The sequence below is a fragment of the Microtus ochrogaster genome, chromosome 1, assembly GCF_000317375.1.
Source record: "Microtus ochrogaster isolate Prairie Vole_2 chromosome 1, MicOch1.0, whole genome shotgun sequence".
NCBI classification, from domain to species: domain Eukaryota; kingdom Metazoa; phylum Chordata; class Mammalia; order Rodentia; family Cricetidae; genus Microtus; species Microtus ochrogaster.
In genome coordinates this window covers 56,866,870-56,892,902 of record NC_022009.1, presented here as the reverse complement: position 1 = coordinate 56,892,902, position 26,033 = coordinate 56,866,870, and the positions used below count along the sequence as shown (strand labels likewise).

At 41.4% G+C, this 26,033-nt stretch overlaps 1 protein-coding gene across 1 annotated transcript in view; it reads right to left on the bottom strand.

The window, feature by feature from the left end:
• The window catches only part of Slc25a21 (solute carrier family 25 member 21), a 200,518-nt gene that overhangs the window by 30,213 nt on the left and 144,272 nt on the right, over positions 1 to 26,033 (bottom strand). The window contains exons 3-5 of the mRNA XM_005343710.3: positions 22,522 to 22,588; positions 16,243 to 16,302; positions 11,965 to 12,072 (exon numbers count right to left, since the gene is read on the bottom strand). Coding sequence (XP_005343767.1) covers positions 11,965 to 12,072; positions 16,243 to 16,302; positions 22,522 to 22,588 — 235 coding nt within the window. The remainder of the gene's footprint in view (positions 1 to 11,964; positions 12,073 to 16,242; positions 16,303 to 22,521; positions 22,589 to 26,033) is intronic.

Here is a 26,033-nt window from a genome sequence, read left to right as displayed (position 1 = left end):
GTGTGTGTGTGTGTGTGTGTGTGTGTGTGTGTGTGTGTGTGTGTGTCTGTGCATCTGTGTGCGTCTGTGTGCGTCTGTGTGTGTGTTCCCAGGCACCAGAGATCACAGAGTAGGTGGTAAAGTCAGAGCTCAAACAGGGCTGTTTGAAGCCTCTACTCAGTTCTGCCATTCTAATATGTTAGATTTTTTTTTCCGTCACCAACCCTGTGGGGGTGCAGGTACCCTTACACTATCAGTATTTTAGTGGAAGGAGTGAGAGAATTAGTCTAGTTAAACAGTGTTCCTAAGGTAAAATGCATCTAAGTGTTTCCCCCTCCACAGTCACTCTAGTAGTAGGTGACAGGCTTTCCAGGGCTCTAATCGAGATACTACCACAGGTAGTAGATACATAACAGTATATAAGTGCTTTTTTTTTTTTTTTTGGAAAGTTTGGCATTTTGGATAAAAAATGATCAGGATTCCAGTCCCTACAAGCATTAGACTATGATAGACTACTATTTTGCTTCATTCAGGGATCGTGTGTCACACACATGTAAGCAAATACTCAATTAGAAAGGCAAAACATGACTTCCACTTGGATGCTTAAATAGTAAAATGTAGAATCATTTTGACTAGATCTCTGTAAACACAGGAGATTTTACTAAGCTTATTTGATTACTGGGCTTCCCTTTCCAAACAAAATGGTGAGTGATTAGCATCGTCAGCCAAATGATTCCAACACTGTCCACCCCAGCCTCAGGTCAATTTCCTTGGGAAATCTAGATTCAGTCCAATTTTCATATCTAGTTACCGACTGTGGCCCAACAGCATCCTAACTCTCCTAGATGCACCTTCCCCTGACAGCTTCGGAGCTGTGTGGTTTGGGATGCTGGGATGTAGGACATGTTGTGGGACACACAGAGACGGAGAAGCAAACCATATTTACCAGGAAGACAGAAAGTGGGAAGAGGTAGGTCAAAGAGCCACAGATGAATAATCCTAGAGATCCAAGGTTCAATATTAAGACCATCATTAAGGTGGCTGTACTTTTGGGGGAGGTTTATTAAATAAGTAGATTTTAGCTGCTCTTGTTACACAAAAAGTAACTATGTAAGATGATATGTTGATTTGCTTCAGTAATTAGTTTATTTTTATTGATGTGTATGTGTTCCCCAACCCTGGGGTGTGTATGTGCACATCTGTGTGGGTGCCCACAGAGGCCAGAAGAGGGCATTGGGTACCCTGGAGCTGGAGTCATATGTAATTGTAAGCTACCAAATGTAGGTACTTAGCAACTGAGCACTGGCCCTCTGGAAGAGCCATCTCTCCTGCCCTGGAACCATTTTATTATAAGGATCCCTAAACATTATCTTAGAAATCTCAAATATATACCATGAAGTTTATTTAAATAATAAAATTTAGAAGTTCAAAGAATACACACGAGAGAAAAAAGACTCTTTTGCCTAAATCATGCTTCAAAGTAGCACCGGGGCACCGATCCCTTACTCTTCAAGAGCCCAGTACTACGAACAAATCACAAAGATGGCAGCCTGCGCTATTTTTCCTGGAGCTGTTCCATCTAACAACTGGCCAGAGTTGGCTCTGATCAGCTTGCAAGATCCCAGGGGTTTCAGGCATTGTTCCCTGGATAAATAACTATCAGAATGCGGCCAGTGGTACAGGCACGAGGGAAATCTTGATTCCTCCATTTCTAAGGCCAAGGAAGAGCTCTAAGCACACTGTCAAAAGGTAGCACATCTGTGATCGTTAACCTGTTGCAGATGGCAAGACAAACGGTGCTGCCTTTTAATGCTGAGGGGATAGGGCCGTCACTCTTATAGCATCATGTGGCTGGGAAGAGAACAGGGTGAGGTTTGTCCAGTGGACTGAGGCTCTAGATAGACCTTGGGAGGAAGACCGCTTTGCTAAAGGGAAAGCCAGTTGCCACATTTAGGTAGGAAAATATACCGGCTCTTCAGGAGGTAGACAGTCATCTTCCCTTTTCATTACCCAAAGCAGGTTTTGAAGAATTTTCATAAAATTGAAAGAAAAAAAGGAAAGGAAAGTGGATTTGGGCTTAAAAAAAAACCCAGTTACTTTAGTTTGGCTATTTTGTTAATTTACTACTGTAGTTTATTTTAGTAGGGCATGCCTATGAACAAAAAGATACCTCCAATATAACGAGTTCTTACTAGTCTCTCTTTTTTCTTAGGTTTATTTATATTTTATTATATATTACATATTTACTTATATTTTATTTTATATGTATGACTATTTTGCCTATATGTATGTATCTACATGCATGCCTGGTCATGAAGAGGGCACTAGGTATCATGAAACTGGAGGTAAGGATGATCATGTAGGTACTGGTAACTGAACTCAAGTCCTTTGCAAGAATAGCTCATGCTCCTAGCCATGGTTCATCTCTCCAGCCCTGAAATAGTCTCTTTAAGCACTCTGTACCCAGAGGACAATCTGACGTCACAACCCCCCCCCCAGATGCTGATCTATACTGACACCAAGCTGCTTTCCCAAAATCACTCATAAGGGATGGTGGGGGACACTATCCACCCCTGCATTGTTGGCAGAGAGAGAAGGAAGATGACAGTGCTGGGGCCAAAAAGACCACCGCCAGAAGGAGGCTGGCAAAAGGAAGGAGCCCTGGCTTCACCAAAGCTTCAGAAATGCTCTCTTTGGATTTTCCTTTGTGCTTCTTGATTATCCAAACTTCTTTATTCCAACAGAAGAACATGGTGGGCTACACAGGGATGCTCACATCAATGGCCAATTCCTTAGTATTACTAGCATGAGGGGTCTTATTTTATCTGTTTACAAAATTGAAACAAACCTCAGCCTTACAGAGACACTGGAAGGATCTGAAATATCCGACAAGTACAGTGGAGGAGTTTACATGACGATCTGCAGGGTGAGATCAGAGAGGAGGGGTGGGATAAGCCAGCACTTCTCCTCTGCTTCTCTGTTACTTGATTGATGAAAGCAATGTGTAATGCCTTAGTGGTTTATAACCACACACAACACGTTTTCAATAGCAAATAAAAGGGAAAACCATGTAAGTTGTCTTGAAGTGTCCGGCACATAGATGTTCTATGAATGGGAGCTATTATCATTACTTCAAAGTCTTGGGTCTGAAAGCAAAACCCTAGGAGGGCTCCTGGCACAGCTGCGTGGAAGACTAAAGTCTATTTTCTGTGATTGATAATAGAGAGGCAGCTTGGCTGCTCGATTCGGCTTCAGTGAAAGATGGCCATAGGAACAAATTTGCAGGCACCGTTCTCTGCTCTGCTTACCAGTGTCATGGACTGAGAGGAACAACGTGAACACTGAGTAGCATTCGGCAGTGTTTCACATGGAAATGCAGAAGAATCTGAACTTGACACAACATTGCGAATGCGGGCAATGCCCTTGTCACTGAGTTCTCACACTTTGTCAACATGGTCACACACTCATTCTACATGTCACCCAGCTGGTCACAAAACACACCTACTTACGTTGACCCTAATGCTATTAAATGACCTAATTGGTCTCTGGTAGATCACTAAGCTTCTAGAATAAGGTGTGTAGAACTACATTTAGTGGCATTCTCAAAGCCACAAGCAAATCCTGAACTAATTAAAAAAAATCTATCTTTAAAGATTTACCATCAATTCCCATTTGTTATCTGTTCATCAAGCCTCAAAATTCTAATTACAGAGCAAGCAGGTAGAAGCCTAGTCCCTTCTTGCATCAGACAGATTTAAAGAGTAAATAGAAGTAAGGCAGGCCTTTTCAATTTTCTAAAGGTTCAGCTTAATATTTGGGGGTGAGAATGATTATGCTCATGTGCTATGTAGACAAAAATGACAGAGGAAAAGAAAAACCTGTGTCCCAGCCACACATCAGAGGCAAAGCCTATAGACCTCAAGGGAAGGAAAATAACGCTCTAGCCAAATAATAACTTTGAAGTAGATTTCAAAGCAGAGAGGAAAACTGGGAAACAATTCATACAGGATTTTGCTCCTGGGGAGAAAGTCACATTTTCCGGGCTAGCAGAGAGCATGCCAAACATCCTTCAAGTGATAGGAGGCTTCTGGTTCTTAGAGCTGCACAGACAGAAACCAGCGCATCCAGGGAGAGGACAGAAAGGGACTTCAGGGACAAGCCACAGAGGCATACTTCTGGCGACTCCAGAGGAGCAACACACCTCCAACACAGAAATCCGTTGGCAAGCTTAGTCCTAAGCCAAAGAGATTACAGATGAGGCAAACTCTTCACTCGGGTTTAGTTTGAAGGACAAGGGGAAATTTGGGTCTGTCTCGATTTTATCTGAACATGTTTTCATTCCCGCTGAACCAAACCGGAGCATGACAAAGTGCTGCTTACTGTACTCCCAACAGAAGGTTGAGCATATTTAAATTAGAGACCAGTTTTCTCTACTTGCTGCAAATTTTAAGATGCTGGCCAAGGTTCTGGTGCTGTAATGGGCCGGAAGTGCGGCAGGGATTATAGTCTTTAAACAATATGGTGGTGATTAAGGGCCCAAAGGAAGACAAGCACACCTATTGAAATGTTTTCTCCACAAGTTCTGAGGATGGGAAGGCTGTATTAGGAACCAAAGTAACCACAATTTCCTTTACATTTCTGGAATAGTTCATGGTTAAGCCGGCTGGGAAGACACATTTTGTGGGGAACATATTTTTGACTGGCTAAAGAATCTGCTAGACCACAGAGGACACAACCGGGGCTCTTGGAATCAGCTCAGTGCCTGCCCTGCCTGAGAGGGTTGGATGGGGATTAGCGTTAGGGGCCCTAGCACTGTGGCTCCTCCCACTGACCTGCCAGCCTCACTAAAAAGGGAGGTTTTGCTTTCTCTCAACCTGTCCTTGGACCTCAGCAAGGGGGCCTTTCCTCTGGACCCCGCGCTTCAGAGGCCTGGTTTCTGCTCTTTTAAGTGATGCCTCTCACCATGGCCAGAGGGCCGTCAATCTACATCCCACACCTTTTCCTAGACCGCCTTTCCTGCGGCAGGGACTCTGACAGTCCTTATGCCATGTCTTTAACACTCTACCCCGGCTTACAAGAAGCTAAGTGTAGTAGTAAATGTAGTATAGACTGCTGTTTTCTTAGGCTCCCGTCCACTGCGGCCCCGAGTCCCTCACAGCTGTGGGAACTTCTTGGAAATTTTCTTCTTTCAAAGATCACGTTGATTCACCACCTCAGGCTGAGGAAATAAGAAAATTTAAAATAACCTGTGTTGGATTCCATGGCAGCTCACATCCCAGACGTGAGGGCAGCGAGGAGCGTAGACCGGATGCCTGAGAAGTTCACAGAGTTGGCAGGACAAGAGCTATCTGGCTGCCGAATGAACCTCCACGGGGAAACTCATTCTGCTTTTCTTAGAGGTGCTGAGCCAACCAGTCATTCTGCATGTAGCCATGCATGCATTGCTCTGCCACAACGATTGCTGAGTGACTGCAAATGACCCCAGCTTTCTGTGAACCCATTGTCTGAAGTGCAGAGACTCCATGAAGGGGCCGTGCGTGTTTATACCAGCCAACTATTGTAGAAGAAGAATATTGTTGTAGAATATTATTTCAAGGTGTGTTACTTCTGTTTATGCCCTGGAACATTTGTTTAGTGATGCAAAGATGTGCTTGTTTAAATAAAATTCACCTGCAATAAGGAGGTTGCATCAGCAACTAGCTGACGGGAGGTGATAGGGAGGAGCCAGGTGGGGAAGGGGGGGGAAGGTTTTTGTTTTTGTTTTTGTTTTTTTTTTTTTTTTTTTTTTTTTTTTTTTTTTTTTTTTTTTTTTTTTTTTGCGAGTAGAAGCACAGTTTAAAGTTTATTCTACGTGTGTCCACAGATGCTTTTAAGGAGGGCGAGGAGAAGCAGGAGGGCTTCTTGAGAGACTTGAGGAAGTGAGCTAGGTGCTTGCTATTCAGCCTCTCTGGGGAGCAGAATCCCACCTCAGTCTTTGAATCTTGAATTCTTGAGAGGGACAGAGATTTCGATAAGGAGTCAGTGCCTGAGAGAACAGAATTTCCGCAGGCCCAGACTCTTGTGCGGCTGCGCTGCTGGCCAGAGATGCAGTTGCTGACTAGGATAGTCATAGTTTAAAAGGTGGCAAGAATTACAAAAGAAAATAACAGAATATCTTGTGGCAGAACTCCTCTTGAAGTGGCCTCAAATGTTTCCAGTTTCATCTCTAATTTCTGCTGCAATTCACAGCCAACAGATTGCTCGTTACTACTCATTACGATATTGGACCTGCACTGTAATTTAATCCTGGAAGCAGCCTGAGAGCTGGCTTCTCTTGCTGGGGTAAATCTTTAGGTTCACCAATCCTCTTCTTTCCCATTCCCTACCTTCCCAAACTTTGTTAATGACTCTACTACTCTCTAATTTCTATGGGTTCAACCTTTTCTAGAGTTCACATATGATTAAGATCATGTGACACTTGCCTTCCTGTGCCTAACTTATTTCACTTAACATAATGTTACCACAAAGGAGGGGATTTTCTTGTGGTTGAATAGTATTCCACTTTGCACATGTGTGGCTTGTATTTATTTCTTCACCATTCACTGGTGCAATCAACACTTAGGTTGATTACATATCCTGATTATTATGAAAAATGCTGCAATTGATATGGGAGTGAGGATTTGGCATACTAATTTCATATCCTTTTTTTCCTCCTCTCCTCTCCCTCCCTCCTTCCCTTCCTTCCTTCCTACCATCCATCCTTTCTTACTTCCTTTTTTTCTTTCTTCCTTTCTTTCTTTTGATATGTCCTCAATCTGCAGCCATGGCTGGCCAAGAGATTGCTACCAGACCAGGTTGGCCTTGAACTCACGGAGATTCACCACCTGCCTATTGAGTGCTGGGATTAAAGGCATGCACTGCCACACCAAGCTTTATTTTCTTTAGGTATAGTCTTTGGGATTGTTGAATAAAGTGATAGCTCTCCTTTTAATCTCCCCCTTTTGTCAATGTATTTTTACTTGCAAGTGTTCATGGCAAAGAGTCATTGGTCTGGCTCGAGGCCTCTGGCCTCTGCTACACTATCGATGCTGGGACTCTTCTTGGATATCTTGGTTGCTGCCCTGTGTTGTGGAGATCCTGCAGCTTTGGGTCTGCATGACCGGCCCCTTCACTTGCTCTTCCCAATCATAGATGGGATGGATGTTGGGGTGGGCTAACTCATAACCCTGGATCTCAGCCCGGGTAGTTGCAGGATTGGTCAGCCCACTAGCTCTCCCCAGTTCTCACAACCAGGGTGAGCTCTCCAACATTGCCCTGACTAGTTCACCCTTTGTAGCAATGAGCAAAGGACGGGGCCACTTCCCCTGCTTTCATGCCCTCAGGGTTGGCTTTTCCACACCTGGACCAACAGGGCCAGCCCTACTATGTTGTCCAGGCGAGGCGTAGGGCCACTCTTCCGAGTGCCGCACCTGGTGAGGGGCAGGAACAGCTCGCCCACTTTTCTGACCTTCTCTCCCACCTGCCACAGGCAGTGAGGGGCGGTGGTGGGGGCACATCTCTTCTCTGCCCACATCACCATATGGCAGGGGAGGGTGGGGCCAGATTGCCTACACTCACATTCTCAGGGTTGGTTTGCCAGGTGCAATAGGTCAGCTCTGCTGCCCAGGCACTGCTTTTAATTTTTAAAGGAAACTTTCATGTTACAGTTAGAAGTAAATTCTAGTGTCCTGTTGAATCATAGGAGGGCTACAGTGAACAAAATTGTACTTAATATTTCAAAGCTTTTAAATGTTCTTATAGTAATAAATGATAAATATTAGAGATCATGAATAGGCTCTAGCATCCCAACCTGATTATTATATGATGTATATATATAACTTATGTTTATACATAGAGAAACACTGTAGACCTAAGTCAGTACAATTATATGTCCATTATAAACAAAGTAAAATGAGAATTCAGTCTGGATGGATGATAATTGAGAATGTTGTAAAATGGACAGGAAGAAGACTGGCCATCATTATGTAAGATGTTTTGCTCTGGTGACTGGAGGTGCTGCTCAATATTTCATATATCACACACATTTAATAATACACATTCAAAACTGAGCCTCACTATACCATCTAACATAGGAAATACGAGGGGACCAGATAGTTAATTACCGAGAAATCTCTCCAGGGTTGGGCTTCTAACCTCTACATAGAAATGCCTTGCTACAAGACAGAGGGACTGACTGATGGAGGAAGGTCATTGGTTAATTATAATAAAGAAACTGCTTGGCTGGCCCTCATTGGTTAAAACATAGGTGGGAGGAGTGAACAGAACAGAATGCTGGGAGGAAGAGGAAGTGAGCTGAGACTGATAGCTCTGCTCTCTGGAGCAGAGATGCCATGCCCCGCTCCTGGCCAGACACATGCGATGAAGCTCCGACCCAGAATGGACGTAGGCTAGAATCTTCCCGGTAAGACCGGTGCTCACTAAGACCGGTGCTCACTAAGACCGGTGCTCACAGATTATTAGAGATGGGTTGATCGGGATATCAGAATTAGCCAGTAAGGGCTAGAGCTAAAGGGCCAAGCAGTGTTTAAATGAATACAGTTTCCGTTTAATTATTTTGGGTAAAGCTAGCCTTGCGGGCAGCGGGGTGCTGGGGAAGCAGCCCCTCCGCTCCTATTTCTACAACTGACCATCACAATGTTGCCAGTAAGGGAACTAACTTCAGGACTATGTTCAAGGCCACCCAATTAGGAAAGAGTGCAAAGCATGCTGGGAGCTTTAATCTGTGTCTCCCAAACCAGGGACCAGCTTTGCCTTTTCTAGACGGCTCTGATTATATACATTCTGAAATAATTTGCTCACCAGGCTTAAACTTTGTTAAAAAATTAGGTCAGTTTCTAGAGTTCTTTATATATTTTGTAGATCAGACCTTTGTCTGATGCAGGCTTGGTGAAGATCTTCTCCCATTCAACAGGATGCATTTTTGTCTTAATGACAATGTCTTTTGCTGCACAGCAGTGTCTCAGTTTCAGGAGGTCCCATTTATTCACTGTTGCTCCTGTTGTCTGTCTCTGCCTGCTTTTTGGAGATTAGGATATAAAGGTCTGAGCTACTTCTCCAGGACCATACCTGCTTGCCTGCCTGACTGCATGCCTGATGGCTGCCATGATAACGGACTAACCCTCTGTGGTGGTTTGAATAGGTATGGCCCCCATAGACTCCAGTGTTTGAATTCTTGGCCCAAACTTGTATTTGCATCTGTATGTGCTATGATTTATGTCTGCATGTGTGTGTGTGTGAATGCGCAGCCATGTGTGTGGACACACATGTGTTACAGGCCATGTGTAGAGGTCAAAGGATAAGCTCAGGTGTCACCCCCCATCGTCCACCTTGTTTGACAGGATTTCTGCTGCCCCTGCTTCACATGCCAGGCTACCCACGGCCTCTGCAGCCCACCTCACCATCAAGTGCTGGGGCTACACATGTGTGACCCATGTCTGACCCGTCATGGATTTTGGGGATCTGACTTGTGTGGCAATATCTTAACTCACTGAGTCATCTCTTGGGTCTTAGTATCAGATTTTTACAGTGAACACATGTCACAATATACAACACCAAGGGTGAACCCTATTGTAAGTCACAGACTTTGGGTGGTGATGTTTCAATATAGGTTCATCGGCTGTAATAAATGGGTTATTCTGCTGGGTAGTGTTGACAATAAAGAAGGTACACTGACAGAAAGGTGTTCCCCCCCCCCGAATCTAAAATTCTAAAGTTGATCTAAAAAGATAAATTCCTGATATACTTTGGACATATTAGGTTAAGTAAAATATGTTATTAAATTAAATTCGCCTGATTCTCTTGACTCTTTTCATCTAGCTACTAGGGAAGCAGCTGGAACTGTATTTCTATTGAGCCAGCACTGCCTGCCCTAGAGTCTGAATTTCTTTATTAGTTTTACACGCATTATATACAGAAAGATAGGCTTTTTTTGTGGTATTTTATAAAAAGAATTTATCATTTGTATACCAGATAGCTATAAAATTATTAGTTACAGAAAATTATACTTTATTATTTTCTAAAACTAAATGTGTTTTTGTTTTTCTTTCCCCATACCCTCCATCCCCTGTGCTCTCCAAGTCTCAGTAGCCTTCTTTGCAGCTTCGTGTCACATAGACCTTCCCCTTCCTCTCTTGTGGTCTCCTATCCAGTCTCAAGACTGTAGCAGTGTTTGCAAGCATTAAGCTTTAAGATTTCTGCATACATGGGACTTTTGTCTTTCTGAGACTGGGTCGCCTCACTTCACATGGTAATCTCTATACCCCTTTATTTGACTGAAAATCTCATAACTTTGACTCCAAGCAAGCTTCCTCCATTCCTCAGTTAAAAAAATGACTGAAATATATAAACAGTTCATACAGACTGCACTTGTGCTAAAGGAACTGGAGCGTGTTCACATGCAGTAAGACTTTGTGATGCCTGGGCATGGTATTCATCATGCCCTAGCAAAGCATTGGCATAGGAAACGTGAGTTATTCTGTGGGCTCTCCTCGGGAGCAGGAGAGACATAAAGAACATCAGGAATAAACACAGCACTGTGAGCACTCCGTGTTTTTAGTCTAGTGAGTGTTCCTTGGTATTTTGTCCCATTCTTGTTCCTGTAGCTGCATGTTGCCTGAACTAAGACCTGCAGTTAAAGACCTGTTTGTTCCTTGGTTCCCCACTGCTGCTCTGAGACCAGCTTCCCCATGGCAAAATCAGGCACTGAATAGTGATCTCCAAAATTTCTTCTTGCTGGTAGTTTTCCTGCTCTAAGAATCTAATTTTTCTTGGGAAGCTTTCATGGGAGCTGTTTTAAATGAAGCATGCTAATGGAAGCATCTGAAAACCTCTTCTCTTCCCTTCCTACTCCTCACCTTCAATTCTCTTAAGCTAGAAAGACTGAGTAACGGAACATAAACAAACATCTAGGGGTATACAGAGATTTTCAGTTGTTTCTGATGTTCGAAACCCTTTTGCAACTGAAAAAAAAAACCCACCTCTTTGAATCAGGTTGACTTCACCTGAGCAGATACCGTCTGTTACAATAGTCCCACGCTTCCCCATTCTTCCCAACTCCAGGTCTTGGCAGTGAGTAGGGCCCCCTTTCTCACAATCCCCTGCCCAAGAAACTGTCAGGCAACTCATAGGCAATATCAGCAGACAGGAAGTGGGCTAGGGAATGAGGGTATCTCCACCCATTACCAGCTGCTTGAGTAGTAGGCAGGAAGATCCAGGTCAGCAGATACTCAAGACAAATTTACACCACATGCTATCCACTTATAGACTTAAAACGCTAGGAAGGAAGCTGGAATGCCAATCCCCTTGTTTTCTCCATGCCTTGTGTTTGGAATCCAAAAGGATACAGCAGAACAGTTGGATTTGGCAGTGGAAAGGGAATTAGTAGGCGAATACAAGGAAGTGAAGGCAGCACCAAGGGAAGCTGTCTTTGTGGAGTATTGTTTATCAGTGGTTAGACGTCAAGACCCACTGTTCTCCAAGTGGTGATGTGGACACAGGCTTTCTAACTTCCTCATTCATATATAACCCAAAGACAACTTGGACAGATTATCAGAAACTTTTGGGGAGAGTGATGGGTGGAGTGGGGAAAGGAATGAGGTAAAAAATGACTTCATCCTTCTAAAAGTACAACAGTGCCATCACCTCAGTGGTTTTGCTACGGCTTCTTTTCATATGATGTGGAAGAGAAAGTTTTGGGGGAAAACCAGCAAGTCTCTGTAAGTTTCATTAGCAGTCTAAAATAAAAATGTATACTCCTATTTATCCATCATATCTTTATGCATTTTTAACATTTTGTGGGAGATAGTTGACTTTTTCTTATTCTGACTTTTAAAGAATATTTGTTATGACTTTATAAGTGTATGAGGTTTGGGTTCATAACTTATGTATGGCATATACACACATAAGTTTTTATATTCTCTTAGTAGTAGGAAAATGCCAAATGGTTACCTTTGTGAATGTGTTCCGATTGACCTGCAAACCGACTTTTACCACCTCAAAAGGGTTGATCACAATGGCTTCTGTTACTCCAGTTCCAAGTCCAGCAATGGCAAATGTCTAGAAAAATAAGTCAACCAACGCTTTAAAACAACTGATGGTGCATGCTGGGTTAAACAGTCTACTCATTATGCAATGCAGCCGAAGTTAAGACAAGAATGAAGGAACCCTGCTAAGTGCACCATGTTCCGTTACTAAGTGCACCATATACCGTTACTAAGTGCACCATATACCGTTACTAAGAAGCTTGAACTCTTGATTGGATGCTGACAATTCATGGAGAAGAAATTACAGAAGCCACAAACCACATCCCAATGTTTTCAGAATAAAACGTCAAAGCCCCATCAACAATGATGTCTCCCTTTAACAAAAAGGCAGGCTGTTTGACTGGTTAAAGGTGGATCCTAAAACACCTTCATGTATATAATGGAAGAGCTTAACTTGTAAAGGAAGAGCTCCATTTTAAAATGTCTATTTCAGTGCCGCTGAATAGAACCACAAATAAAATGCTTATATAAGGTCACCTTCCAGGCACATAACTGGAAACATTCAATTGCATAGTCTTGTTCTTAGAACCACTGCCTAAGATTATTAACAAACAAAATTATTTTCATTCACTCTGAATTTTGTTTTGTTTTTGTTCCCAATGCTGTGGATTGCAGCCTGGGCCTTTTGCATGGAAGGCAGAGCTCCCCCACTGTGTCACATCCCAGCTGTCTTCCATTTCTGGAGGAGTGATTACTCTGTTTTTTGTAGCTAAAAGCTGAGTAATCAACCCTGTGATCAGAAATGCCTGGTTGTTCTGATGGGCTCCTCTGAAATCTAGAACATTTGTCAAAGGATGAGATTGCATGTCAGATTCTCTTTGTCCATGTGTTGAGTCTCAGCAATAGAAAACTAATTTCAGCCATTGAGAGGCAGAGGAGACCTCTCTGAGTTTGAACTCATGGTTCTACATGGTGAGTTTCAGGGTAACTGAGACTACATAGAGAAACCCTGTCTTAAAAAAGAAAAAAAGAAAAAAGAATTTTAGCAATAGGAAGTAATATTTTTCTTCTACAGAGAATCTGAAGGGTCCCTAGAAAAATGTACATTAGCAATAAGCCAGCAATAATTAGAGGACATGCACGTACACACACATGCACAGCAGAAAAGCAAAATCTTTACCGTCCAAAATCCCTTGTTGCTGAAGTAGTTCCAGGGAAGACAGTCTTCTGTTTACTTCATCCTTTCCTTTCCATTTCTGTGGCAAGGCCTTTATAGCCCAGGTTGGCTTTGAACTCTCACAGGGATCCACCTGCCTCAGCCTTCCAAGTGTTGAATTATAAGCATGCACCATGTCTTATTCACATGGTCCTTATTTAGTGTCTCTAATCATTTTAAAATAAGAGACAGGTGGTGGTGGCGCACGCCTTTAATCCCAGCACTCGGGAGGCAGAGGCAGGCGGATCTCTGTGAGTTCGAGACCAGCCTGGTCTACAGAGCTAGTTCCAGGACAGGCTCCAAAACCACAGAGAAACCCTGTCTCGAAAAAACCAAAATAAATAAATAAATAAATAAATAAATAAATAAATAAATAAAATAAGAAACAGAAAGAGAGATGGGAGTAAGAAATGTTCTGTATCCTTAAAGTAGAGGTGGAGTTGATTGAGGGCCAGGGGTATGGGGTGGTTGAAATGCAGCCCATACTCTACCTGCCAAGTAAGAGCCACAGAGAGACAGTGGTCAGGAGAGGGAGTGGACCAGCTCTCATCCAGGCTCCATCTGCACTTCTGGGGCTGTGTGCTCATCACAGGATGATAAGGAATAAGCCAGTTCCCTCAACTGTAAAATGGAGACAGTAACATCTAGTTTTTCTACAGAGGTCAAAGTAATTCATGGATGCTCTTTTAAATCACTTCCCAAACACGACTGCTGTGGTTTCCCACGAAAAAGAGGAAGAACGGAGTTGCACACAGATCTAGGAGAGAAGGCATACTCACAGTGCTTTCTGTGTATCCTACTTCCTTACAGTTTAAAACATAATTTGTATAGGGTAACTGACCAAATATTTTCTCATTTATCTCAGACTTCCATCATGGACGCCAGTAAGTGTGTGTGTGTGGGGGGGGAATAGCCAGTTCTGAAGCCTTCTGACTGAGAAAGCTAAAATCCAGATGTTAGGGTTTTATTACTCGCTGTATGCAACCTTCCAAGTCCTTCACTTTTTTGTCTCTCTATAAAGCTCAGCTACATCTGCTGTCAGAACCAGTGTTCAGCAGTCTCTTGTCAAAAGAATTGATCAGATATCAGCAGATCATGTTACTTAGACGGTTGCAGAGACACACTTTGCTGTCGGGTTTCCAGTCTCCCAAGCTTTCATGTGGGCACCAGGGCATATTTAACGGCTAAATGCCTCACTGTATCCAAAAAGCAAAGGGAGTAAGTGAATTCAAGAAAAGAAGGGGGCCATATATGGTTTGCATGAGTTCATTTATAGTGGATTGAGTGGCCAGATACTTTTCCATTTCAAATCTTATGTCAAAAGATCTGCACTGTCTCACATGGTACCCGTGCACAGCTCTGAAACAACCAACGAGTCCTTCAGAGGCCATATTTTATTTACTCCTACTAGGAAGTCTTTAATCTTCTTTTTAAAAAGGTGTTTCCAAAGGAAGATGCTATGGAAAAGTCTCTCTCTCTCTTTCAAACACACACACACACACACACACACACACACACACACACACACACACACACACACAGAGACGGGGGGGGGCGGTTTGAGATAGGGTCTCACCATGTAGCTCCAATGTTCTGGAACTTACTATGTAGACTAGTTTGGTCTTGCACTCACAGAGATCCATTTTCCTGCCTCAGCCTCATGAATGCCAGGATTCAAGGTGTGCACCACCACCACTTTAGGCAGGAATCTCTCCTACCTGAGATTCCTGGCACAACTGCTCCTTTATGGGAGGACATGTCTCACAGCTGCCCTGTTAGATCAGGAGGTTAGATTGGAAGTTTTATCTAAAGAGGGCCCTTCTAGAAAGTGGGCATGTGAGAATTCTGATGGTAAAAATACCTCTTTGACAATCTGTTAGTTACAGTAAACATTCTGGAAGAAACTTTTACAAGGAAAGGATGTATGGGCCTTGATACACGATGTCCTAATTTATAAAATTTTCTTTATTTTTGCCTTTATGATGGTGCAGAACTGAAACCCACTTCACACTTTGGACTTTGATCTTTTCCCAGGCCAGCAGTGCCATAAGAGCTCATGATGCTGGGTAGAAGCATACCACAGCTCTCAGCGGGTTGTCTCTCCAGGAAAGTAAGCAACCCATTCTTTATAGCTTATCCCGATGCTTACCTGTGATGCTCAGTAGCCTGGATGTGCCCAATGCATTTATTTATTTATTTATTTATTTATTTATTTATTTATTATTTATTAAGCTTGCACTGGCTTTATAATTAAGGAGCTGAAGGCACGAGTATTGATTTTCCAGTAGAATTTTGAGGCTTTAGCAGCAAATAGGGATTTTCCTAGAGGCTAGAAGGTACTGCCAGGCAGAGAGAATGCTGCACGGTGCCATGTTTTCTTCTGCAGACTGGAGGAGGTAGGTTCGTGAAGTTGCTGTCTTTGGGGCTCTCCGTACACACATATTTGGTCAGTATAATTTAACTTGCTTTATGAAAGGGAGCAAAGTCACCACAGCGGGAGGAATGACACAGGGCAATGACCAGTCACCAAGTAAGCTGTGTGACACACCTGAGCTGTGTCATTGTAGGATCACTATTCTCCCCAGCTGAGTTGTTTACAGCCACTCCAGTAAAAGGCCCTTCAGTCTGCCTCTGACTGCCTGAGCAACAGCTGGAGAACTGACCTTTTAGGAAATAATCTCAGGCATATTGACTTTTGCATAAATAGATACACACAGTGTGTATGTAAACAAATCCATGCTTTGGTTTGTTTCCAAAGGTGAATGTAGTCTTTATTTTATATTCTTGACCATATCTCATAGAGGCCTTTCCAGACATATCATTATTATCATAAATTCTTCACTGAGAGCAATAAAATAGCCAGATTGTGAGTTATTATGAAGATGGCTTTCAACAAGTAGCTGAACGTTGAATAACTCAAATTCATATTTTAGTAGCTGGGCTTTGGGAATCAAAAGGGGTTTTGTTTCTGGATTTTGCTTTATGAAATAACATACACACTTAAGCATAATAAATATTCTCACTTACCAGCCCTGGTGGTAGTGACAGATATCCCAGCAGTTTCTTGTACTGCTCAAAGGTGGAAAACTGAAACAGAACCAAACCTGGAGATTTATAACAATTTCCTCAACAAACTCTCTAATTGGCTAAAAGTCCTTCAGTAAATCATGATAGTAATCAGCTTCTAAACATGATGAACCATCTAACACAGCTTTTAATCCTGTCTGGGGCTGTTGCTGTGAGATGCCATTTTAACATTCCCATTTTTCAAATGTAGTTATAATAACTTACAGAAAATCTGATGGAATCCCTTATAGCAGTAAATGAACCATACGACTTCCATTTACCATGACCATTTTCAGTTTCCCCAGACATCAATAGACTTCTTTCTTATGGCAGTGATTCAAAATTATAGGCTCAGAGACCCGAAACCCTTGGTCTTATATGTTTTTACTATGAACCACTTTCCAAGAAAATGCCCCATTTTCCTACACAGTTGTAGAACACATCCACTTCTTAGCCTCACGCGAACACTGCTTGTTCTGATAGCTCCATGGATTTTAAACATTGTGTTTGCAAAGATGCCTTGATAAGCTAGCGAAGGGCCCATCAAGTATATCTGGTCCACCCTCTTGCCCTGATAGCTCCATGGATTTTAAACATTGTGTTTGCAAAGATGCCTTGATAAGCTAGCGAAGGGCCCATCAAGTATATCTGGTCCACCCTCTTGCCCTGATAGCTCCATGGATTTTAAACATTGTGTTTGCAAAGATGCCTTGATAAGCTAGCGAAGGGCCCATCAAGTATATCTGGTCCACCCTCTTGCCCCAAAGAAAGACTGTCCTCAGTCTTATTCCCTCCTTTAGGCTCTGAAGATGACAGCAGTGAAGAACATGGATCAATAACGATGCTGCTGCTGCCTTCAGAGGACTCTACTGAGTTGGGCAGACATATTTTTCTCCTGGCAAAATAAAATAATTCCTTCATATAATATATTTCTTTTTTGTTCCCTGTATTCTGTATTTTGAAAAATAACTCAGCTTTGGCAGGGTATTTTGTTCCTGAGAACTGAACTAGTTTAATGCCAACACCAATGCCAAGTAGGATTCCCTGACCAATGATAATAGGTTGTACTCTTAAGACCTGCAGAGTCTGATTCTCAAGAACCAAGAAATGGGATAGTAAATCATGCTATAATAAAACAAAGCAAGGTAAAGAAAAAAATAGAGTTTTTGGGAGTAGTTACACTCCATTGTTAGAAAAAGGTGGTTTCTTGTGTACATGGCCCTAAAGTCTTTGAGTAACCCAAGAATCATTTATCAACAGATTGACTCTTCTTATTCTTTTAAAGAATTAGATCATTGTCATGATATTTTAGATGGAGTATTAATATAGAGTTTTCTAGAACAAGAATTTGTTCCTTCAATTACTAAATAGTTATTAGATTCCTCCTATTCTAGGCACTCAGAATACAGCAAACACAGCCAACACCCTGCTTTCCCACCCCCACATAGTAGGGACCATTGCTGTTTTGATGAGAGACACATTAGAAACCCTAGGAGTCATTCCAGGGTTTGGAATGACTAAATAAACTGGAATTCTGGGGTGTTTTTTTTGTTTGTTTGTTTCTTTGAGACAAAGACTCATTATGTGACCCATGCTAGCCTAGAACTCACTATTGTAGTCATTGTTTTACTTCCTAAGCCTTTAGATGTTAAGACTATAAGGGTGCTCTAATGTTAGGCTTTAAAGAACATTTACTTCCTTTTTATGATTGTCACCACAGTCATTGTGTTTAGACAGTCACTTTGCCAGGATTTTGAAGTGGGCAGTATACATCTGAAGCCTGGTTATGCCACTCATCATGGAAGTAAGCATGGGAACATTGCTTCAACTGTCTAATGGTCAACTGCAACAACTTTACCTATTAGAGTTGCCATGAGATAATGTAATTTAAGTAGGATTCCCTGACACAAGACTTAGGGAAGTTTGTTTCTGTTTCTTGTCGTATGTTAACAGAGGAACCACTGATGTCTAAGTCATGGAAGTCTACTGTGATTCAGGAACATGCAACTTTATCACACATGACAGTTTTGTCAGACAAGAGGCTAGGGTATGGACTGTAGCCATACCTCAGTAGCAGGGAGCTTTCCTATCATACACAATGCCCTGTGGTCAATCTCTGGTCTAAAAAAGGGAGGGCGGGGCTAGGATGTACTCAAAAACCACATCACATTAGAGTCATTATACTGAGTTCCTGTCCCATGCACCACTTTGGGAACAATTCTCTATCCTGGCATTGGGTCCTGAATGCCTTGGAAGGTGATGGGCCTCATAGAAGTCTCTACTACTTTAGTAATTTACTGTGTGAGATGCATTCATTCAATGTTTGTCTTTTCCCCTACCTGGTTTTCTGTCATTTTAGGGATTAAAGACACAACTGGTATGTGAAGGAAGAAGTCTAAGGACATGGACTCAGCCCACAACTGCTCTTGTTGACAGAGGTTTATGTCCCACCTGGTCCTGCAACTTTTCAGTCCCAAAGAAACACACAGAGGCTACATTAATTATAATCTGGTTTGCCTATTAACTCAGGCTTCTTATTAACTAATCCTTACATCTTACATTAACCCATTATTCTTGTCTGTGTTAGCCACATGGCTTGGTACCTTTCACCAGTGAGGCATCTCATCTTGCTTCCTCTCTGTCTGGGTGACAACTGCAGACTGACCTTTCTTCTTCCCAGAATTCTCCTGTTCTCATCACCCTGCCTCTACTTTCTGCCTGGTTGCCCCGCCTCTACTTCCTGCCTGGCTACTGACCAATCAGCATTTTATTAAAAATAATACAAGTGACAGGATAAAAGGCCATTGTCCCACAGCAAACACTCACGAGGATTTTCAAGCATACACCTTGGGACAATTCTAGTCTATTCAGTTTCCTGTCTCCAGTTTTCTTCTTCTTCTTCTTCTTCTTTTTTTTTTTTTTAGACCATGTCCATTAAACAACCCATTGAGAAACCCAACATCCTTGATGTTGTGTTTTGGGACATAATTGAGCTATATGAGCACATGAGCCATTCGAATCTTGTCTCTAAAAAAACGGGAACTGAGAAGTGCCCCTACAGCACTCAGATCTGCTCTTATGGCACGGTCCCCTTGAGCACTCTTCTCATGCCCTTTGAAAGTGGAGCTTTCTGGATGGACTGACAAGCACAGGAGTGGTTCCTAGCCCTGTGTGCTATCAAGCTCTGATTCTCCAGTTCTCTGGAGTTGTTATTTCCTGGGAGGAGACGTTCTCTCATTGGCTCAACCTGCTGAATACTTGAAGGGTTTCTCTGAAAACCTCTCTGTCTCTTCGTTTCACTCCTGTCAGCACCAGTAACCTTACTATTCCTAGAGTCCGATATTCTTTACCCAATTATTCTACTGGGGTCTGCCTTTATTTCTCCTCCTTACTTAGGGCCCAGAAACCCTCTCAAGTCAGTACATTCACAGGGCTCATCTTGGCTGACTCCCTCTCCCAGATGTTAGTCCTTCATTGTGTGATGTCAGGGTCTCTAAACAAACTGCTGTTTCTTGTAGGTTGTTTATTGTTACTGCTCATGAGGTTGCTCATGTAGAAGAGTTAATCTGGCCATTATTCCATCTCGATCAGAAGTGGGAGTCTTAGCCTTCAAGATACTCTGAACAGTAAATGTGGGAATTTGAGAACTGGAATAGATTATCTCCAAATATAAACTTTTTTTCCCATAAATTTGTTCCTGTTTCATTGACTCATTTAAACTTCAACTATCTGTAGATGCCACAGGAAGTGAAGGTACACAACAGTGAACAGGCAGACTTCACATGCTTATAACATAGCCTCCCATGAGTTTGGTCAGGGTAAATTTGACCATAGAATACAATTGCATTTTGGCCTTGGGAGGCTGAATAGCAGACTCTGAATCCCAGAACATGCTGACTGCCATCTCTCAGTATCTCTGCCTAAGTCTTCATTTCTGTCCATTGATTGCAGATTGATTCTATCTTAATTTTAGAAGCAGAAATATAATTTATCTATAAGTGTTATTTTAATTATAAATCTAATTTCAAACAAGAAAATACAGACAAGCCTAAAACTGCCTGTTTATGATTATGGTAACAATTATAACTAAAGTGTCCATCCCAAGGAAGACATATATACATGGTGTATACTGAGTCCATGTACACAAGCGTGTGTACACAGAGGAATTCCTGAATGTTTTGTTCAGAGGTAAATTTCAATGACACACAATGGGATAGTTTATGAGGTATGAAATCATTACAATCAGATGGTTGCTTCCCTCCCAAATCCTAAGGTAAATATCTATAAAAATGAATGTTTTCATAAATTGTGTTGAAGAACTGGTGTTATCCATCTGGCAAAGATACACTTAACTACAAGTTCTACTTAAAAAGCCAACGTACTTTCCATATGTCTCAATAATTTTAAGGTAAAATATCCTTGAAACAAGATGTCTGGGACACATCCACCATATCCAGTTGCCCAGCAGTTCATCTGTTAACCATTGTTCTGGCACGGAGCGCTGCTTTATTTTATTTTTTTTAGAGACTAACTGGGTTTTGGAAAACTCAAGTTTTTTTTTCCTTCTTTTTTTTTTTGCAAAGGATTGTTTAAGATTGATAAAACTTAATCCTCCTAAAGTGTAAACTGTCTCCAACATACAGCATTGAGGGAAATGACTGCAGGAAGAAGCCTAATTATAATTTACTTTATTTATACGTGGAAAACACTGAACAAATGAATATATTATTCCAGGGAGACAAAGTAACTTCCTTTTGAACAGGAACTCTGTTCTGTTTGTTTACTTGGGCAATCTTTTATCAAGTGAAGCCGTTTCATAATTCAATTCAGCCCTTTGGTGTACTTTGGTGAACTTTTTCCAGATCCTCCACTGAGATTCAGATCCTTATAATGAAATTTGTATTGAAGCAATAATATGAAAGCACAGAAACTACAGCCACAAAGAAGAGAAAGTATGTTTTCAAGCGTTCGTTTCTGAACTTGAGACCTGAACTCAAATTCTATTAAATTACTATTTGACATAATGCAAAAGCTTGATGTTTGTGTATATATATATGTATACATATGTATATGTTGGTTATTTCATCATGTTTTAAAACCCAGTTTGGATGTTCACCTTCCTAGACAGGGACGGAGGGGGGAGGACCTTGGACTTTCCACAGGGCAGGGCACCCTGACTGCTCTTTGGACTGGAGAGGGAGGGGGAGAGGAGTGGGGGGAGGGGGAGAACAGTGGGAGGAGAGGGAGGGAAATGGGAGGCTGGGAGGAGGTGGAAACTTTTTTTGTTTTTTCTCTTTTTCTCAATAAAAAATTAAAAAAAAGAAAAACATATAAAATAAAAAAAAATAAAACCCAGTCATCCCCTTCATTTACTCAGTAACAGCATGTAAGCTGCTCCTTCTTGCCTTTCAGGAATATCAGGGATAGAAATTGAGGATGTGAAAAAGCTTTATGCCAATAAAATAAATGGCATAAAGTTAGAAAGGAAGTCTTTATTACTATGTTTATGTTATTTTTATAGAAAGACAAAGCCATATTGGGTGATGTCAGCAATGGGGGCTGGGGAAGGGCCATGCCAGTTAGGAGCAATTAGGACGTTAGCCTGAAAGAACACATGGGAAAGAGTGTGGGGGTCATCTTTTATCCTTCGAGGGTCTGGCACACACTCATGGTCACACAACCACACCAGGAAGTTGTACATTAACCTCCAGAGCTGTATGTTAAAGAGACAGAGACACCAGAAGAGAATTTTAGCAGAAGATATTAAAGGGAGAAATAAAGTCTTGTTAAAAAATATTTAAGAGTCATACACAAAAAGTAGTGTATTTCAAGAAACAGAAATGACTTCAGAAGTGGTTTTCTACTTCTTTTTCTTTAATACTTATTGCTCCAAAGGAACATTTCTGAGGCCGAAGTGATTTTGTGATTTAATTATTTGAGTTTCAGATACTGCTCTGTGAACATGTGTGTGGGTGTGTGCGTGTGTGCGTGCATGCGGGTGGGTGTGTAAGTAATTTCCTCATTAGAAAGAAGAAACTTGGCCTTAAAAAGCAGCTCCAAACAAACAAATATGCATATTGGAGAGACTGACCACGTCTAATTATAACGAAGATTGATTATGCTACAATTTCTGCATTAAAGCTTTTAGTGTTTTACATTAAGTGATATTAGTGCTCCCTTGATTACTCTGGGTGTCTGGACACGGTGTGCACACTTGGTGGTAAAGCATAAAGCGCTTACCTTGACTGCACATTTTGGTGTTTCAGCTAAAATGGGTGGCAGAATTCCTTTGTAAAAGCCAAAAAGCCTATAGGAAAAAGAAAATATTTTTATATGAATGAGAAAATTAACATCAGATAATTTTGCTTTTGTTTATGTATAAAGAAAATGACTATCTAATCTAGCACACCAATTATGAAATTTGAGACACTAGAGTGAAGGTGAGAACCCAGTGTCTGTCACAGTTATTTGTCTATCCTGTGTCATCACAGAAGATGGCTCAGTGATTCTGAGTCTGGAACTCTGTAAGCAAACTGAGAAACGTGGCCACACCTCCACCTCATAGACAAGCTTGACTCAGTCTTAGAGATTTCTATTTTCTCTGTGTGGTAGGTCACTTCAAGTTATCTAAGGTCTTTTATTTCCTCAATTTTGGTAACCAAATGAGATTAGGGTTATACTCAAATATAGCAGATTGAACCCCTTTGGAGCCAGCAAGGGTAAATATAATCTTTAACTCTGGCTTTATTAGTTTGTTCTGAGTTTGTGAAATTAGGTCTCCCATCCATCCTGAGTTAGTTATGTATATTTTGAACTTCTTTAGTGGAAGAGGAAGAAGTTTGAGGAGGACCAGGATTAAGGTTATGTAGATTGGCAGAGGAAAAGCTGGAGTCCTTCCATGTCAACACTGAGGATACTGTGGGAACACATTAAGACAAGAATAAATTTTGCAAGAGTATCAAATGCTTCTTCTGGGCAATTAAAACTCACCATTTTTCTTAGTTTTCAAGACTCAAAAATTTAAACTCGACTATCTAAGAAACTTAATGCACATGCCATTGCTCCCTTTCCACCTTCCCAGTATCAAAGTAGAATATTTTGTTCAATTTTCTGAAGTAATCTATCTTCTTGATAACTCCATAAAGGCTACAAAGAAGGGAAGACCCAATATGTCTCTGGTTTAGGATGTTCTGATTAACGCTAAGGTTCACTCTAACTTCCTAATATTGATTCTGCTTTTCTTTATGTTTCTAGAACAAAAAGTTAAGAGCTTACTCCAGCTGACCTTGTGTTACCCACCCAAACACAGTGACTTCTTGCTTTTACCAATTCATTGGCTTAAATGACAAACTTAAGGAGGGAACAAATGTGCATGTTACATTTCTCAATTGTTAGTGCCTTCAGGTTGGGTTGTTTTGTGGGATCTTACCTTAGAGTCCTTTTTGAGCATAGAACAAAATCTTGTTAAGTATGATTCCTGATAGAGGTTTACTTTGCCCACTGGTTTTGATGCAATAGAGAATATGAGTATCATGATTGGAAATAAAGAAAACTCAATTTGAAGAAGTACAAGAATTTGCAAATTGCCAAATTCCATTTCATTCCTATTTTCTCTACTGATGCCTACAATTTTCACATCAACCCCTCCCACCACAACACACCTGTAAAACTTAAATACTTTTCTAATCATTTAAATTTCATTGAGGTGAATTGCTTTTCACTCTTCAGTACATAAGTACGGGCTTGGTCTTCCCATAGATACATGCGGGTTTTGTGACTGGAAGCTCTACAGCTATAATTAAAGCAGTTACTAGTGTTGTTTTTTTTTTTTCTGTAAAGATCTTTCCACATCTGAAAATTTTGGGGGAGATATGAGGGTGAAATTAAGAGGAACGCATAAGCAATGTTTTAAAAATGGAATGTTCATGGTAATGATGGATTTGATGTCCTTGATTGCAGTAGCAGAGAACAGTTAGAAAGAAAAGATGCTAACCTAGGCAACAATCTTAGGCAGGAATACAGTGAACATTATGGCTCTCTTGAAAGGCAGGCATGTGGGGAAGATACTGGAGTTCTGTTTCCAGGTGAAGGAACTGGTACCAAGAGGCAGAAGCAACAAGGAAAGACAGCTCTCAGCCAGATGGATTTTATTAAAAGCACTTCCAATAGGAAAAATGCAATAGAATGGCTTTGTCTGAAAAGTGGTGAGCTCTACTTTGACGTTTGGTCAAACAACCTGGATGTCTACTTGTTGTGGATGCCAGAGGTGAGATGTATTTGGCAATGGGTGGGATTGGAGATTCTTAAAGTTAGTCTTTTCCAATCATCAGATTCTGTAATCCCAAGAAAAGAACAAGAGGACACGTGAAACTTTGCCTTACTTTAGACTTTTTTTTTTGTCTCAAGTATAGCATGGCTTCTCTGGAAGAGGATTGTCTCGTAAGTAACACAAGGACTTCATTTCTTAATGGAAGAAAATATTAAAAAGAGGTGTAAGGCAGGAGGGAATGGAGAGGCAGCTGGGAGTAACATAAGGGTTTAATCTGTAAAGAGCCGGGAGGTCCAGAGCCCTCTGCTTCATGTTGGCGATGCTTCATTGGTGTGCCCTCCTTTCCCCCTCTCTGCTCAGCTCCTTTTATGTACAGTCACCTTACCCCACAGCCTGAGCTTTAGAACAGCACATGGGAGTTTTAACTGGAAGTTCTAAAGGACTCTGGGCATCTTTGGGTGCTAGATAGAGCTTTAGAATCACCCACTTTCCTGCATTATTTTCACAGAATAGCCTTGCAACAGAGGTCAGATACCGACAGTCATGCCAACTGCTTCTGTGGAGAATGGCCACACACCCAAGCCTACTGAAATCGTGGTGTCCAATTCATTAACACAGTATGAGACAACTGGGAGGCAGGGCTTGGTCAGACACCTTGTTCAAATGGACCCATCATATTCTAATTCTTTAATGCAACTCAACTAGACCTATTTACGTTTTTCTTCAGGATATAGGAATGGGTACTGAGAATCACAGTCTTGTTCGGTGTGCTTAAAGCTCTAAACTATAAAACCAGTATGCCAACAGCTGTCATGTTTCTGTCATTTGGAAGAGGTCAATCTGCTGTGACAAAAGAGGAAAGAAAAAAAAGGAAACCTCTACTCAGGGAGACAGGAAACAAGAAAGGGCAGACAAACTGGCGCTGCGTTTGTGACTTCACCACCAGAATTTCTTTAATCTCAGTTACATGTAGACCACTTTTTGAATATGAAACTGTGATTTTCATTCTCTGTGATGCACCATAGCATCTCCAGTAAAATTTTATCTAAATACAACTGAGCTATGTTGACTACTTAAAGCCCAGTGTACTGGATCCAGAAAGTATGTCTTAAGGTCCCAATGCCTAACATGGCTTTTTCAGGCTTTCTATGCCATATCCTATGAGGAAAAACTAAAAACTATAAATAAATAAATTAGTTAATTAAAATCTGTCAAGATTTCCGTTGGGACATTAGGAAGAGTTGCATACAAAATGTGGGAAGGAGAATGTAAGGAAGTCCCAAGCTGAGGCTATCTGCTATCTTTCTGACTTCATTTGGTAGCTAGTTGAGTTTCCTTTTGCAAAACAGGATGCACAGATGTAAAAATTTCAAGAGAGAATGACTTATTCTGTGAATGGCATTTTTCTACCCTGTCTAGAACTGTGTGCACGGAGTTTAGCTTGGCGTTTCAGAACAAAATCAGGGAAGTAAAGAGATTGGTA